This window comes from Onychostruthus taczanowskii, unplaced genomic scaffold (genome assembly GCF_017590055.1).
Source record: "Onychostruthus taczanowskii isolate IOZ18803 unplaced genomic scaffold, ASM1759005v1 scaffold34, whole genome shotgun sequence".
NCBI lineage: Eukaryota > Metazoa > Chordata > Aves > Passeriformes > Passeridae > Onychostruthus > Onychostruthus taczanowskii.
In genome coordinates this window covers 7,486,490-7,503,913 of record NW_024500794.1, presented here as the reverse complement: position 1 = coordinate 7,503,913, position 17,424 = coordinate 7,486,490, and the positions used below count along the sequence as shown (strand labels likewise).

General features: G+C 43.1%; 1 protein-coding gene across 1 annotated transcript; it reads left to right on the top strand.

Annotated features, from left to right (window-relative positions):
- Positions 1–2,608: 2,608 nt before the first annotated feature.
- Positions 2,609–16,530, top strand: PLCXD2 (phosphatidylinositol specific phospholipase C X domain containing 2). The gene is made up of 4 exons (XM_041410951.1): positions 2,609–2,765; positions 12,073–12,533; positions 13,715–13,956; positions 16,367–16,530. The coding sequence occupies exons 1-4, from the start codon at positions 2,684–2,686 to the stop codon at positions 16,521–16,523; spliced, it is 942 nt and encodes a 313-aa protein (XP_041266885.1). The 5' UTR covers positions 2,609–2,683; the 3' UTR covers positions 16,524–16,530.
- Positions 16,531–17,424: the final 894 nt, after the last annotated feature.

Sequence of the window (17,424 nt, the reverse complement as noted above, 5' to 3'; positions counted from 1 at the left end):
TTTTCCTTATGTAGTCCTTTTGTTGTATTTTGTTAAGGTTTAATAAACTTTTTTAAGTTTTTAAAGTGAGCAGTTGTTTCTCACAAGAGTGAATAACGTAGAGAAGAGATATTTAAAGGAGATACACTTGCAGGGGTAGGGACTGTTTGGAGCTCCTGCATAACATAACCACTCTCTTAGTTGAAGGTAAAAATTTATTTAGAAGAGAAAATGTTCATGGTCTCATACACATGGCTTTGAAGAGCGTACCCTGCTGTCTCCTTCATCGGGGCAAGTGTGGTCTTAATGGGAAGGGGGAGCAGGGCTGCAGGACAATGGAATGCATGCAGAACGTACCTTCCATGTTCTTCCTCGAGTGTGAGGGTCAGGAGTGCCTTGTGAAAATTTTGTAATACAAATTACACTGAGTTTAAGCCTCTTCAGTATCAAAGATCTAAAAGCAAAATGTCTTCGTTGGCTTCCTTGAGAAGAAAAATACTGACTCATGGAAGGAGATCGAAATCTTGTTGTACTCTGTAATATAATAAATGTATTAAATTCGTGCTCACATAAATATGATAAATATATTCGTACTTAGGGAAATATATATCGAATCACGCTTTAGAATATGTTACAGAAAGCACCCAGGTTTTTAGAAATCTTACACGAGGGTTGGGAAATTGGTTACCTCACTAGATTGCAGCACACACAGCTGTTCACTGAATAAGAGTCCAAATTAGCAAGTGAAGGGAGTATCTCCTATGGAAATTCTGAGCGAGTCTCAGAGCGCTCAAGCCATCATCTGCCAGTAAGGAGGAGGACAGCTCTGGACTAGCATGTGAATGCTCGTTTCCCATAACTCAAACTTTATATGTATTGGTTCCCAGACGCGGCATTGTTTGTCCCAAGGCAGCTTTGTCCGAGCAGGAGACATTCCTCCAACACCTGACGGAGGACAGAGGACTACATGAATAATCTAATCCCTCCCCGGACACTGTTCTGTCTACTCAAAGATAGAATTTTTCTAACAGGGGATGGGGACCGCATGAATATTCAGGGAAAGAGAAAGGAACAAAGGAAACTTTGCTCCAGGCAAGAAAAACAGTATATAACCGCGGCTCACCAGACGGACTTTGTGAACTCCACAGGTCTGATGTGAGGGGGGGGTCAGAACTGTGTTCACCCAGTGCCGAGTCCCGGCTCAACGCTGTCCCTTTGACTGTGGCTCGCAGAGATTGTATTTTGATTCGCAAAATAAAATCTATTTCCTTTTTATTTTAAGCTGGCTTTCTCAAATTATTGATTTGGCCTGATCTGGTTGTTGCCTGTAACAATTCTATGAAAATATATAGTTAATGTGTATGTACAAATACATTAAGTTTATGTATACTTTAAATACACAGTTCAATCAGCAGTTTCACTGTATATCAATTAAAGTATTCTGTGAATAATTTGCAAACTGTAATATATCAAATGAAAAATATCTGCTTAAATAAAAAATACTTCCTTACAGAAAAAACAGAGGACTTCCAAAATACTTATCTTTGGTGTTTTGTATTCAGCCTTTAGTAACTTGACAGTGAAAAATTATCTTTCGGAATTACATTTGTGGTTTTGTGGTTTTTGTTTTGTTTTGGTTTATTTTTTTCACTAATGTGATAGAGTAGGTCTCAGTGTTCTATACCTGGTCATCTCTATATCCTATGGGAAGAGTAGGGAAATAGTATGTTTATACATATTTTTAAGGAGCAGTTAAGAAAACTTGCTCACAAAGCATTATCCTTCAAAGTCACGTAAGAATGCAAGGGAGGAGAAGTGTATTTTAGAAGATCGATTTTGTGTATCATGGCAAATCCAGAAATTATTTTGGAGAAAATTCTTTCTCCAACAACCAAATGCAGTGAAGGTCAAGTGTGAGACTGTCAGGGAAAGGGAATTGTGGAAGAGCAGGTGGTGGGGGATTGATCCTGTGCTATCTTGCTCCTTAAATCTTCTGCTGCTGTGTTGGCTCTTGCCAGACAGTGTGTAAATCTCTCCAGATAACACACTTAACTCACCTGCCAGCATCATAAAACCAAGGCGCTGGCCCTCTGTGTCAGGGGTAGTTTTCAGGTGCTATGGTAGAGGGAATGGATGAATTTTAGGGGACTCTGATGTGCATCAGCTGAGGGAGCTGGGCGTGCTTGGTCTGGAGCAGCCTGAGAGGGGACCTGTCAATGTCCATCAGTATCTGAAGGGAGGGAGGCAACAGGATGGAGCCAGGCGCTGCTCGGAGGAGCCCAGCAACAGGACCAGAGGCCATGGGCAGAAACTGATTCCCAGGAAGCTCCATCTGAACACGAGAAAGAGCTTTCTTCCCGTGCAGTAACAGGGCACTAGAGCAGACTGCACACACGGGGTGGCATACAGGCGGCATACCAGCCCCGTCAGGACGCCATTCTGTGCCGTGTGCCCCGAGCTGTCCCTGCTGGAGCAGGGCGGTGGGAGCAGAGCCCCGCCGAGATTCCATGGACGCCGCAATCCCTGCCCACCAACCCCGCCGGGGGCGGGGCGCGGGGCAGCGGCCAATGGTGAGCCGCCGTGCCCCGTGAGGTCACCCCGGTTACATAAGGGCGGCCGTGCCGGCGCTGCCCCGGCCCTGCGGGCCTGGCCCCGCCGCCTGCCAGCCGGGAAGGAGCGCCGGCGGGGCGGCGCCGTGGGGGCCATGGCCGATGGCAACGCCGACTGGATGGGCTCGCTGCCGCCCTCACTGCGCTCCCTGCCGCTCTCCAACCTCGCCATCCCGGGTAGGGCGGGACGGGGTGTGCGGGGCCGGGGCTGCCCGGGCGGTGGTGGGGGAGTCGCCTCGGCCGCGGCGTCGCGTCCCCCGTAATAAGGTGCTGAGGCAGGGGCTGGGGCTGAAAGGAGCCCTGCCCATCGCAGCAGAGAATGGCGGGCTTATCTCCCGTAAATACTGCTGTGAGACACTGACCACTGACCCGCTGCTTTCACTGCCTGTAGAAAAGGCAGCTGTGGCCTGAGCGTTGGCAGATGCTTTAAGTAGGACTGAAGTTGGATGGGGAGAACGGCTTGGCTGCGTTCACCCAGCATCTGGAGGTTCGTCAAATCAAATCTGGAGGTTTGTGTGCTGAGGTGGGGCTCTGAGCAACCTGCTCTCGTGAGGAGTGTTCCTGCTTGTGTCAGAGGGCTTGGAACTATGTCATCTTCAGGCTCCCTCCCAACCCAGACTATTATATGGCATCTTTAAGGGTGTAAGATTTCTTTTTCAAAATTTTTGAAGTAAATATGCTTGTATTGTAGGTCAAACTTGATGTATCTAAGGCTGATTTGAAAGGTAAGGTAGCTTTTGCCACCAGAAGGCAGTTTTTCAACCACTGATACACCTAGAGCCAAATGTCACACTCAGCAGAGCGTTCTGCTGCTCGCAATGTGCAGGCTGCCTTTCCATGGAGAGGTGGGACAGCTCTCCACCTGTGGCTTCTGGTGGTGTACAGGGCCTCTTGTGTCATCTTCTAATGATCCCAGCTGGTGTGTTCTTGCTTCCTCAGAAAGCATGTGGATGGCTTATTTCTAAGTCGTGCAGAGCATTTGGAATGTGGAGCCATTTCTGTCAGCATCAGGTTGGACAATGGCTGAGGAGTTTCCTGTGGGATGCTGGGTTGTAGGTAGCAAGAGCTGACATATAAAAAATGGGGTTTACAGTTCCAGAAACATTTTTTTAATGGAGAAAATCATATTGACCTGAATATGGCCAGAACAAGAGCATATTGGAGACTCAAAACAGTTGGTTAAGTGTCTTCAACTTGACTCTTCACTGATCCCCAAGGAGAGATGTATCCTTGCTCTTCTGAAATAGTAAATCTTTGCTGCTCCAAACTATAGCATAGTCAAGCTGCCTAATTCCCCCTATGACACACACACTCTCTTGTAATATAATAACTTTCCATAGTTTGTTCATGGCAGTGTCAGTATGACTAGCCCAAAACTTGCCACATCACAGTGTGCCACTGTTTCTGCCCTTCTCTGAGAAGTTCATCCCAAGAGTCTCAGTAAGAAGCTTCCTGATTTTGATTAAATGATCAAAGTACTATGAAATCATCATCCCTGGAAAACAAAGCTTTAGAAATAAGCTGGTAGGCAGTCTTAACAAGGAGCAGCCCTGCTGGCCAAGCCCATGGTTCAGCTTAAAGGGGAGACAGAAGGCATGGAGAGTTTTTCCTGTGTTGATAACCTGCTGTAAGTGACTGAGTTGGTGCAGTAGTGTGACTGTCCTCATGTGCCAGGTTCCAGCACTTGGAGGTGATGAGGCCCTGAGCATCTTCTGTATAGGATGCCATCTTCCCATCCACCAACTGGCCAGCTCTGCTCTCCTGACAGCGTAGCTGCTCCGTAAGAGCCCTTGACTTGGAGTTGGCTAAGCAGAGCCAAAATGGTTCTGAAAAGAAGAGCCAGCAAGTGCTGTCCAGTTGAGAGCTGGCCACTAGGCTCTGACTGGATTGGGTGTTTTTTCTTTGTCTGCCTGACCCTGAGGTGAGCTGCTGAACTTGCTAATGCTATGATTTTCTTGTTTATTTGTTTATGGGCTGGTGTGGGCTGTGGACGTGCATGCTGAGGAGTGGTGGAGACCTTGAGGCTGCATCCTCCTCCCAAATGGTATTCCTTTGGAGTTCTCATTAAAAGGATCATTGAAACATCTGAACTGGCCATGTGTTGGGCTGAAGCTCAAAGGAAAAAATATAACATGTATGTTCTGTTTCACCAAGCTTTATTTTCCCTCTCAATTTAGTTCACATCTACCAATGAATCAGGTGGTAATCACTAGAAGAAAGTATCTGCATAAGTATAATGATGTTGAGTATGATTTGTAAATACTGAATTTTCTGAAAAGACAAGTTATTTTATTACCTTGTTAGGCTATTTGATCGTAACAGCAACTCTCAAATATTTTTAGAGAGGCTGTTAAACTATCTGGACTGTTAGACTGGTGAGAACATTTGATGGAAGTTGTTCCACTATTCTTAAGTAACCAACTATTTTTGTATGTCCCTCTGTGAGGAACTGGTCTGTCAGACACTGGGTCTGTACAGGAGTTCCCCTGAAAAGCCAGTGTTAAGGGTTCTCTTTTTAAAGAACTTCTGTCATCTGTTTAGCCAAAACCAAATTACTCTTGAAATAATACAAAATTTTCTTCAGACAGTATGTGAAGGTCTTAATTAATTTGGGGTTTTTTTTTCTGGAAAAAATTTCTTCCTGTGACTTATTAAAATCTGTACCCTTGAGAGGGACTTAAGTGTGTCTGGTAAAATGTCTTCAACTTGACTTTTCACTGATCTCCAAGGAGAGATGTGAATGATAAATGAGTGCAGAACATGCCAAAGTTTTACTTCCAATGGAGAAAACTAGTCATAATGTTGATATAAATGGCTGTTGCTCTCTTTCCATGTTGTGAAAGTTTGTTTGCCTGCTTTTCCAGCAAAGATGCTAAAAGAGGGAAAAGTACTAGAATGTAATAAAGAATGTAATAAAAATTTCTCTATAGCTTTCTCAGAAGAGAATGAACCCTTGGTCCACTCAGTTCTGAGTGGTCAAAAAAGAGGAGTTTAGGACTCTAAGCTGAAGGGTTTTTTCCTTTTTGAGCATGTGGATCCAGTCAGGCTCTGAGATGGTAGAGACATGCTGTGTCTTTCTTGCATTCCCATTCCAGACAGCTGAGAATGTTGATAAATGAGAAATCATTGCTAAGTGACCTTAACCTTCAATGGCAATAAGTCCAGCCAGTGCCCAAAGGATTTCTTCTGTCTGGAAAGAAATGCAAACTACTCTATGACATTGTGTCTGACATTTTTAGGTTGTCTGTAAGCTCTTGCATCCCATTGCACTGCCTGAAAGGGGCAGTGGGGGAAATCAGGGTAGCTCTTGTACAGAGAGAGGGAGTTTTCCTAAGAGGATTTGGTCTGTACTAGGATTTGTCTTTCTTAATGGGACTGCATTAAGAATATCTAAAGGATTCTTGTAGGCTTCTTAAAATATACTCATCTCTATAGTTGTAGATAATTGATTATCAATAGGATGTTTCTTATTTCTGCCTCATCTCCTTTTGCTGGACAAGTTAGTATGAACTATGTGCTTTTCATTAGTGATGAACTTTTAAGATGTTAATCTTCTAATAAGAAAATCTGGATTGTTAATGACCTGAATTCTGAGGACTTCTAGACTTTGAGAGGCACTTTTGCTTGTCCTGTTTTTCCCTCAGTTTTGGCACACACAGGACATCTGGTTTAAAAGAACATCAGTGGGATAGCCTTGAGTCTCTAGCACTTACATCTTGTGTTTTTGGAACTTGGTTGCTGTTCTTCTGCCCATCTTGGCTGTGTAATGCCTGCTGTGCTGTGTCATGTGCAGTGGTTTGTAATGTGTGGGGAATGTACTTTGTCTAGTTAGCAAAGCTTGTGCTAAGAAGTTAAGCGTCACTACAGCTCAGGTGATTCTTTGGTCATAAGTGACCCTGTAATGCTTTTAAAGAAATGGGTTTGTTCTTTTGACCTTGCTTCTTAACTTCATGCTATGTTAAACATTTGTGTCTTGCAATTTTCAACCTGTTAGTATTCTATTAATGTAAAGATCAATCCAGCTTATTCAGATCTATTTAAGCTTATTCACAGCACCCTTGTCTGCCCTTGTGCTTTCATTTATTGCTTCTTGGTTGGCCAGATGTTTGCAGAAAGTGTCTTGAGCTGCTGCTTCTGACTAGTCCACAGCCTTGGAACCAGGGAGGCTTGCAGTATCCTGAGATGTTTGTATCCAAAATACCCCATGAGTTTTGTCTTGTTTTTGAGTGATAGACAATGAACAGTTAATCTTCTATGTTGGAAGATCTCTGCACTTTACATGCTGTATAATCATATTTATAATATTCCATGAAGGTAAATTTACAAGGGGTTGGTGACATGATGCTAATCCCTATGCCTCTGCAGTATTTGCAGGAAGTATTACGTGGATTCAAAAGATGTTACCAAATGGTACAGAATCATAGAATATGCTGGGCTGGAAGGGACCCACCGGATCATCAAGTCCAACTGCTGGCCCTGCACAGGACAGCCCCAAGAGTCACACCCTGTGACTGAGAGCATTGTCCGAACACTGCTTGAACTTGGACAGGCTTGGTGCTGTGACCGCTTCTCTGTTCCACTGTTCAGCCACCATGTGGGTGAAGAACCTTTTCCCAAGATCCAGTGTAAGCCTCCCGACTCAGCTTTGTGCTGTTTCCTGAGTTCTGTCACTGGTCTTGAGAGTGAACAGCTATAGCTGGTATTTGTTGACATTGGAGGCTTGATAACATTCTGTTGATCAGTGTCATTTGTTTCAGCTCCACCATGGGTTACTTTGACTATCTGTGAGTAAGTAGCATGACAATAAACATACTGGGAAGTTAGATTTTACTGCAAACGGGATGATAAAAGTCTGCTGTCTAACAGTCAGCACAAGGGCTTCAACAAGAAGTCATCCTGAACAGTGAAATACAATCTATTTAACATATAAATTGAACTGAAAAGTGAGCTGTTTAACATAAAATTAACTTGAGGAATTAGTATAAGCAGAAAAAAAAAGAAGTTTAAAGATATGAATGAAATTTAATCCACAGTTGCAATTACTGGGATAAAATTAAGAGGTCTGTCCATAATTTTAAGTCTGGCATCTGGAAGATACCTATATAATATTATTCTAACTATAACACAGCTTTTGCTAGTTAAATATCTGAGCATTTGATGGCGTGTGACTTCTTTCCTTGAAGCTGCCAGTCTTTGTCAGATGAAATCAATGAAACAGAAATAAAGCTGACAGCTGATTAGCAGTCCCATAATTTGTCTTTGAATGTGCAATCTCTTTCATGGTTAAATTTAATGCTTGCTGCTTGGTGCTGCACATCTTCACCCAGTTAGAAGGAGTTGGCAAATCGTGAGCTCTTCATTGTATTGCCTCTGCCTGACTCGGTTTTGGGATGGGCTGAGCATCCATGTCACTGGAGCAGCTCAGTAAGGTTTGCTGTCTGAATGCTAATCCGGTCTTGTGTACAGCGATTCCATGTCCTGAACATGTAGGAATATGCTTTTGAGGCAGTTCAGGCTGGATTTCTGGCCTCTCATTACCTAAAGGACAATTAAGATAAATTTTCTTGGCTTATCTCTGCCTTTTGACTTCTTAGTGGGTGAGGTGGAGGTTATAAATACCTAGTTTTGTTAGTTGCTTTGCCCATAATCAATAGGTTTAAGGAATAGCTTTACTGAAGAGTGTGCTATTTACATTTCAGTTGTTAATCATCGTGTGAAATGTCTTGCTTCAATAATTCTTGAGGATGCTTTTTTCCCCAAGAAAAGTACTCAGCATAATTTGCGGCAATGCACATCATTTGTGTGGTGGGGAACAACAGATGGTGAGGGATTTTTTACACATGGAAAAGACTTTACAGTGTGTGTTGCTGTGAGAGTTTTGTGGTTCTTGCTCTGTCCAGGAACTGCCAGCCTTGCTGCTGTCGCTGGGCAGTGTCCCAGCACCTTCACACATCCTTGTGTCAGACATGAATTGAGAATCTGCTTAGGCAGCTCTTACACTGAGCTCCTGACAAAATGGGGCTGGTCTGCTCCATTCTTGCCATGCAGGGCTCTGCCTTTTGCCTTTGCAGTTTTACAGATTTGGGTTGGTTTAGGTTATGCTTTTTTGAAAAGAAGCCATGCTGTATCACATGTATCAGCAAGCAGCTTTGCTCCTGCCATAGCAACAGAATGGCAAGACTCTTTATGAGTTTAGGGATAGAGCAAAGGAGACCAGGGATTATTCTGACATCTTGATGCAATCAGCTTAGCACGTACTTAACATCACAGCTAAGCTATGTTAAAAGGCAGTGCCTGAGCTGGTAGTATATCACAGTGATCTTAAATTAAAGAATGGTCTGGTGGATGGTGTGGTCTTCGCCGTGCTTTTTCTCCACAGCCCCACAAGTATCCAGTGCTGTTGCTGCAGGGTTTCAGTTTTTTGACAGCGTCAAAACATTGTGGGTCCAGGTTTGGCCTAGATATTGGTGACTGGTCTTTTTAAATGACCACTGAAGACCCAGCTGAACTTGGGCTGTCTTTCCAGCCTCAGTATTGATCATAGAATGATTGACAAAATTGGTGATGCTCCTCTGTCCTCCTTAGAAGGTGATGTGATACCAACAGTGAAAAGGAGGATATATTTTGCAAATGCAACTAGTGTTCCTCTTGGTTATATCTAGGTATACGGTTTGACTTCAGTGTAGGAGGAAAGCTCCATTTCCTAGGCTGTTAGCAGAGCAATGGGGCAGGAGTTCATAGGATCTTCTCTAACTATAGAAGCATGTCACACATAGTTCAGTTTCCTGTTAAGGAGTGCGGTTTTTAAAGTATGTGTTGAAAAAGTTGCAATGTGGTGACTTGTTTGGGTTTTTTGTGGATTTTTTTTCTTTTTTGATACTGCTTTCTGGTGCTAGGCTATAAATAGAATTTGGTTTGTGATAGTGCAGGGAGAAAATCTGCTCTTTGTATCCTTAAAAGTGCCTTGTAATTGTCAAACTATAAAGACTTTCGTAGCTGCAAAGTGAATGATTAGAATTAGGAAAATTAGTTGTTTTTTGGTTCAGATTTACTTAGACAACTCTGAGGTGACAACAGTATATTAGTGGCAAGATAAAATTCTTATTCCTTTGTAAGTCAGATTTATCAGTGTGAGGGAGCACAATGGTTCGAGTGACTCCCGTAGGTCTCAAGGATGCTGCACTGTCGTAGTTAATATGAAAATATTTCTTACGTCATTATGCTACAATGTTAAACCGTCTTCTACAGTGACCTAAACAGAAGAAAACAATAAAAATTTATAGAATTAAGAACTAGGGAAAAAAACTAACAAAAACCACAACCAAGCGAAAGGTTTCTTTGTGCAGAGCTACTAATTGCGAGGCGGAAGGCAAGCCCCTTGTGATTAAAGTCTACTTTCCAAATATTGTAGAAGCTTGAATGACTCATTCTGCTGTACAGGGAGGTAGATAAAACTCAAATATCTGTATATGTTTGTAGCATCATTTGGCTTCTGAAATGTCTTCACTAGATGTTTGCTCCTGGATTTTGTTTGGGGTTGCATATTTGGAGATGGGGGGAAAAAAATCTAGGTGTTTCTCCACAACTGACAGCCACTTTGTGATGTAGTTTACTGGGACAGGTACTAAAAAGTTGCTTAAGATGGCATCTTTGGCACTTCTCGCTTCTGTCTGGAAGACTGAATGGCATGCCCTAACAGAGACCCACTTATACAAATGCTGTGAACAATTCATGGAGAATTGATCAGATTTAGTTTTAGTGTTCATTTGTAAAGCTTGAAAACTAACCTTCACACTACCTGTTCACTGGTTTTGAACTAGTTGAAATCCATGGAAACAGAGTGCATTCAAGGTTATTGAGAAGAGATGTTTAGTTTATGCACAGGCTGTTCTTTCATCTGGATTAAAAATGCCAACAAGATAATCCAATTAAGATCATAATCTTGTTGTAGCTCTGATTTTGTATCACAAAAATTGCATCAGTGTTCAAGTGAGCACTGGTACAGGAATAAAAGCTTTGGATAAAGGAGTCTGTGAATGCCTCAAATGTTATTTTGAGATTGGACATGACAGATTGGGATTTCAAAGAGTTGCAGACTGAGGTAGAGGAGGAAACCTGAGAAAAGCATAGTCCTAGAAGCAGGGACAAGCATGCAGGAATGTAAAACACAGGTGCTGGGTCACTGTACCCTGGGGCAGCTGGAAAATGCGCTCCTTGGGTGAAGACGCTTTCTCTGTATTTCAGCACAGATAGCAGGTGGGGTTTGGCTTAATGGACAAACTCTCTCTCCTGTCCTGAAGACAAAGGGTAGCAGGGGCTGTTAGAGCTCCTAATAGTGTTTTTCACAAGGAAGGTGAGCCTGGAGCAGCTACAGCTTCTTGGCTAGATTGCTGGTACCTGGTGCAAATGATGACAAATCCTTGGTAAACCCCGGTCTGTGGTGGATCAGCTTCTGCCAGTCTTTGCTGTTTGTTGTTCTGGTATGGTGCAGACCAAAATACACTGCCTTTTTACTCTTTGTTCTGTTGCTGACTTGGCTATGGTAGGGGTATTTCATTCACTCTGAAACTTTTATTTTGGAGCTTTGTTACTTCTCAGTTTTTTTTTTCCTATTTACTACTGACTTTTCAATGGGAAATTTTTCTAATAAGCAAAAATTTTATATTGGAGATACAATTTCTCTGCCAAGGTTGTGTTACAGGAGCTTTTTTGGATGTGCATTATTTTCGTTGGGACTGGTGGTTTTGATTGTTGGTTATACTTTTTTGATTAATTTTCTGTTCACCATGCCTTTGGTCACTCAGAAGCATGCCAGGTAAAAGACATGTTCATGAATTTGTTTGACATGAGCTTGGTATCCATCCACACTGTAACTGATGGTGTGTTCAATTGTTCCACCTCTAAGTCCAGCCAGTCATTGCCCACTGTTCAAACTACTACTCATTTATCTGCCATCTCGGGGCTGAAGTGAGATGTGCTGGTAAGGCATGTGCAGGTGCAGATGCCTCAGTCCATTATGTGACTGAAGACACCTGTTCCAAGATGTTTGGTGTGTAAGGTTACGGTTGGATATACCAGGTGGAAATAAAGACTCCGATTTTTAAAATTATTCTGGAGTCTCATCCTAGATCAGTCATGTACCAGGCTCTGGGAAAGCTTTGGGGGTTGATTTGTAGTTTGTGAAGGAAGGTTAGTAGGAGGTTTCCCTTTACCACAAATGTTTGTTTTCTGGTGTTCAGAGAGCATTGAAATTGGGAGTGTATGAAAGAAAGCAGTTCAAATTGAAGACCTCATGCTTAAGTCTTGTTATACTGTCCGGGAAAAGTAAGGTGTAAAGGATAGTCTGAAAGACTCAGACATGAGCATAATGCTTCTGCACCCCTGTCACACATGTAGGACTTTGTTCAGTTTTTGGGGCACATAGGTACATGTGTTACAGGATAGTCACTTTTTCTGAAATCAATTTTTCTTGGCTTTTTTCTAGGATCACATGATTCTTTCAGCTACTGGGTTGATGACAAATCTCCAGTGGGACCAGACCAAGCAACAGCCATCAAACGTTTGGCCAGAATTTCCTTGGTTAGAAAGATCATGAAGAAATGGTCAGTGACTCAAAATTTGACTTTCAAAGAGCAGTTGGAAGGCGGGATCCGCTACTTTGATCTTCGTGTATCTTCCAAACCTGGGGAAATAGGACAAGAGATTTACTTCATACATGGCTTGTTTGGCATCAAAGTATGGGATGGGCTGAAGGAGATGAATAGTTTTCTTGAGCAGCACCCCAAGGAAGTAATCTTCTTGGATTTCAATCATTTCTATGCCATGGATGACAGCCATCACCACTTCTTGATCAACAGGATCCACTCAGCATTTGAATCCAAACTTTGTTCTGTTGAATGTGTAGAATATGTGACGCTACTGTACATGTGGGAGAAGAAACACCAGGTAGGGAATGGATGTTTGATGTTTTTTCAGACCCAAAATGTTAAGATTTTAAAGAGACAAGCCAGGTATAGCTCCCACTCACAGATATTGGACCAAGGATGCTGCTGATGGTCAAGTTAAAGCCCACTAGGGCCTCCTCTATGTAGTGTGCATGTTTTCCTTCGTTTGCATGCCGCTGTGTATCCCCTCATCTATGGTGTGGCCAGTCTGTCCTGCTCCCAAGCACATTTGTTAAATAATTAAACTAAAGTGTCCTTGGAGCCTTGTGCTCCTTACAGAGGGTTTTCTGGAGGGCACGTAATGCAGACTTGTTGGTGAGGATTTTAACTGTTGTCTTTCTAGCCAGTGTGAAGCATACAAGCTTTAGCATGACTAAGGTATGGACTGAATTTCTTACCTCCTTTGCAGCCATCCAGATCTGCAGAAGTGAGGTTAATGCCTCTTCTCTGTGGTAGCTGCTCCCATAGGTTTACAAAATCTGAGAACAGAAAAGGGTTTCAGCAGCAGCACATAATTCTTGAACTGGAAATGAGGCCTTGAGGAATTGTTCTGAACTGGTGCTATCAATGTTGGGCTTCAAGAATAATCTTCTGTGAGTGTGGGTGCTTGTAGAAAACGTTGTCTCTTTGTGCTGTAGAGAAGCACCTTACAAGGTAAAAAATACTAACTTTGGATTTCACGGTTTTGCTGACAGCAGGACTGGCTTTGGTTTCTCATGCAGCAAGTGTGAGCATGATGCCAGTATGTTTGTCATGTGTCAATCAGCCCAGCAAGCTTTGCCCTCTTAGAAGGAGGTATTCAGAAGATGGCAAGGCTGCTAAAATGTACCTTCAAGTACAGATATAGTATTTTCTGGCATTAAGGAGTTGCAATGCTTTTAAGGTGAGCTCTTTAAATGACAGAGGCAACTTTGTCATTTTAAGCTGATGACCCATAAAGCCTGAAGCAATTCTGTCCTCAAAGCTGAACAAAATGATATCAGTCTCCTTTGGCTATAGTGCAACAAATATACTGACACTCATGACTCAAGAGCAACCTTTTTGCTTGGTCCTCTTTGCTGCTATGCTAGGTGCAACAGTACTGTATGAACAGAAACCAATGCAGCAGCCTGTGTAAATAAAAACATAATACTTGTGACTTGTTTTGGTTTGGTTCTTTTTTCTTTTTTTTTGTTCTCTTAGGTTCTCATATTTTACCACCACCCTTTGTATCAGGAATATCCCTTCCTGTGGCCAGGTAATAAAATGCCAGCACCATGGGCTAATACAACTAATGTGCACAAACTGCTTCAGTTCCTGGAGACCACTCTTGGGGAACGAAGTCGTTATGGGACTTTCCACGTATCTCAAGCAATTCTCACACCTCAGGTGAAAACTATTGCACGGCATCTGATTCGTGGTCTGAAGAACACACTTGTTCATAGGTAAGGACTTGTCTTGATTGTCTCAGTTCTTTACCTAACATGTCTTGTGTTGAAAGAGGCACCGAGCAAGAAAGAAACTAGGAAGTGTTAGCTTAGGCTTGCTGAAAGCATTCCATTTTGCTTAGTACTGTTGTTCATGAGAGATATTTACAGTTATTGAAAATACTTAGTGCAGGTAATAAAGAACAGGATATATGTGTTTCCTGGTAATTTGAACTTTTGGAATGTGATACGATTTTGTAAAATGTAGGATGGATGTGTGGCTTCAAACCAGTAATTCATTTCAAACTGGCTGAAGTTTTATTTAAGGGGGGGTGGAAAAAGCTTGTGCCACAGAGGAAAATGGCTTGCTTCTGGACTTAGTTTTGCATTTGTCCATACAAATGTCTCAGTAATTTCACTAACGGCCAGAGATGTATGACCTAGGGCAGTATTTCACCTTGTTTTTTAAGGGGGCTGGGGGGAGGTTTTTCAAAAATTAGATTGACCATTTGACTTTTTTAAATACCACTGACCATTGTACAATTAGTTTTCCTATGAGTAAGGTCACTGTAAGAAGGTTTTGCTTTGATTAGCACAGAGTGCCAGTGATTGTTAATAGCATTAACAGCATGACCAGGATAGTTTTTATGGAATTACCACCTTGTAGCCTGTTTGCTAAAAATTACCAGAACTGTAAAAGTCCTCTTGGATATTAGGAAGAAATCTTTACTGTGAGGGTGATGGGGCCCTGGTACAGGTTGCCTAGAGAATTTGTGGATGCCCCATTCCCTGGAAGTGTTCAAGGCCGCGTTGGGTCAGGCTCTGAGCAGCCTGGTCTCGTGGAAGGCGTCCCTGCAAACGGTTTGCAAGGGCTGTTGGAATGCGACGATATTTAAGGTCCTTTACAACCCAGGCCACTCAGTGATTCTGTGAATAAGAAAATGGCAGGTTAGGTATAAATCTCGGCATTTTCAGTGCCGTTCGTGTTCAGAGGCGTGAGTCCGGCCCGAGCCCGGTGGGCTCGGTGTCGGGGCCGCGGCTGTGCGGGCCCGCTCGGCAGCAGGTGGCGCTGAGGGCCTGCGAGCGCCGGGGCCGGGCGGAATTCCTGCGCCAAAGCTGTGAGGGGAGCGTTGCATTTCCTGGAATGGGCGAGCAACTCTGTTTCGAGGGACTCCTGGCACACATCTGTGCTCTAAGCCACTGTTAGCGGGAAGCGTGCCTTCAGTCCAGCCCTTTGCCTCATCCTTACCACTTGTTTACAACTAAACAAAGTTGCAGAAAGGTGCTACTGTTTGCATAGGTGTGATTGCTTGTGTGCATTTGCACAACCCAGCTGATACGCAAATCTGTCCTTGCAGTTTTATGTAGATGACTGTCTTATTGTATGGAAATTTTGCCCTGGAATTGAATATTTAAATGTTCTCATCTCTTGCTAAAGGAGACTTGCAACAAGTCACACTTAGCTGCCTGAAGTCTGGTGTCTCCCTTGGCAGTAGTTATGCCTTCACTCATAGTTCTTGATAAGTTTTTTTATTGTCCTGATTCATCAGGAGTGAGGTGGCTTTAAGTTTTTTGGGTTTGCTTTTTTCTCTTCATCATCCTGTTAGCTAATTTGCTGGCCTACCATCTTCTCAAATAGTGTATATATGTTACAGCACTAACCTAAAAATGCTAACATATTTAGCCATTTGTGTCTAACTGCTGAAAAGCATGGTGTTTCATGTTAGAGTGCAAGAAAGCTGGTGCAGACTCCTGACTTGCACTGTTGTCCAAGAAATACTTGAAATTTCTCCCCATGGTAGAATTTCTAACTCTGTTTGACTCAGTTCCTGACATTCCTCTCCTTTATGCAGTTATAGTGAGGTATAGCAGTATGTTCAGCCCCAATGCAGCTGGCAGCTTCATTCTAGGTTTGGTTTCCTTGACCCCATTGCTCTGTGTGCGTCTGGAGGCTGGAGAGAGTTTGGGAGAAATGCAGTTCTGCTGCCTCCAACAACTTTTTTCCTGCCTGCTCTGAGGCAGAGCGGGGAAGGGAGCATCTTGGGCCAGGTATGGCCTTGCTTTGTGTTACACTGGGCTGCTGTGAAACTGAGCATTTGACTTAATGTGTACTTGGGTGTAAACAATCCACGGTGGAGAAAATTGTAGTGTAGTGTTAAATCCTGAACCACAGCCTACCTAGTGAATATAGAGGGGTTTTGTATGCCTGCTAGTTGGGATTCATGACTGACCAATATGTCTGTTTGATAGCTAATGACCATGTGCTGTGTTAAGCACTCATCAGCCAATTGCATTTAGGGTGACAGCCCTGTCACAAATATGAGATAATATATTTTGTAAACAGCATGTTGTGTTTGAAATGAGTGGAGCATGTATAGAAAAGTGCCTCTTTTAAAATGTTTAATTTTCTTTATTTCAATTTCTTTAGGAACCTGCCCATGATTTTGAATTGGGTGAAAGCACAGAAGCCTGGTGTTATGGGTGTTAACATAATTACATCAGACTTTGTGGAGCTGGTTGATTTTGCTGCTACAGTTATTGCATTGAATGACCTTCTTTTGGAAGAGGATGAATCTGCAACTTAAATCCTGATTGCTGTGTTCCACATGTGCTCCTCAGTGGACATCTTTGAACTATGCTTAATGTTTTACTTGTCAAGTGAAACCTATTGTAATCTCTCTTTATGAAAAAAAGTTTCCTAGAGGAAACGTGGTTAAACGTCACATACAGCCAGGTCCTTGAGTTGTGTGGACCTGAGTGAGCCGAGTGCTGTGTGCGTGCTGCTGTGTCCGTGTGTCTGTGTGTGCGTGCTCTATGAAAAAAAGTTTCCTAGAGGAAACGTGGTTAAACGTCACATACAGCCAGGTCCTTGAGTTGTGTGGACCTGAGTGAGCCGAGTGCTGTGTCCGTGTGTCTGTGCGTGCATGCTCCGTTTGGCTGAGCTGTGCACACATCTGCTGCTGGCAGGGGCTGGCCTCTGGAGCAGATGTACCCCATTGTGGCATGCATCTCCTTGGTGACTGTACTCCCAGCGCCCCTGTGTGTGCATCCTGCCTGCTTCCCATGGCCAGGGCTCACTCCAGGCATCACTGCTGATCCCATGACAATGTGACCAGGCTGGCCAGGTGACATTGTTCTTGGGCCACCTCTGGCATAACCGGGGTCAGCTGGAGGCTGCTGCTCTGTTCATTATGCTGTTTTAGACACTACCTCTGACTTACTTGAAGAGACAATACTGCTGTTGTTCAGGAGGAAGGTGTTAACACTGTGTTAAAATATCCAAACTGTCCTTTGGGCCTGAGAGGTGAAGGCTTGGCACAGTCTTTCTTCTTGACCTCTTTATTTTACTTTATTACTTCAATAAATTAGTTGCAACTGTGCTTAAGTGTATTTCTTTTGGCATTAATTTGAAGAATATTTCAGTCTTCAAATTTTGAGGATTATGACTCAAGTCTGAATTCCTGTTTCCTGTGACATATAGGGAAC

Excerpts from the sequence above, each read along its gene's own strand:
- PLCXD2 (XM_041410951.1), top strand. The coding sequence starts at position 2,684 with ATGGCCGATGGCAACGCCGACTGGATGGGCTCGCTGCCGCCCTCACTG. Across the intron at positions 2,766-12,072 it reads CTCCAACCTCGCCATCCCGG|GATCACATGATTCTTTCAGC; the intron begins GTAGGGCGGGAC and ends GCTTTTTTCTAG. Across the intron at positions 13,957-16,366 it reads AAGAACACACTTGTTCATAG|GAACCTGCCCATGATTTTGA; the intron begins GTAAGGACTTGT and ends CAATTTCTTTAG.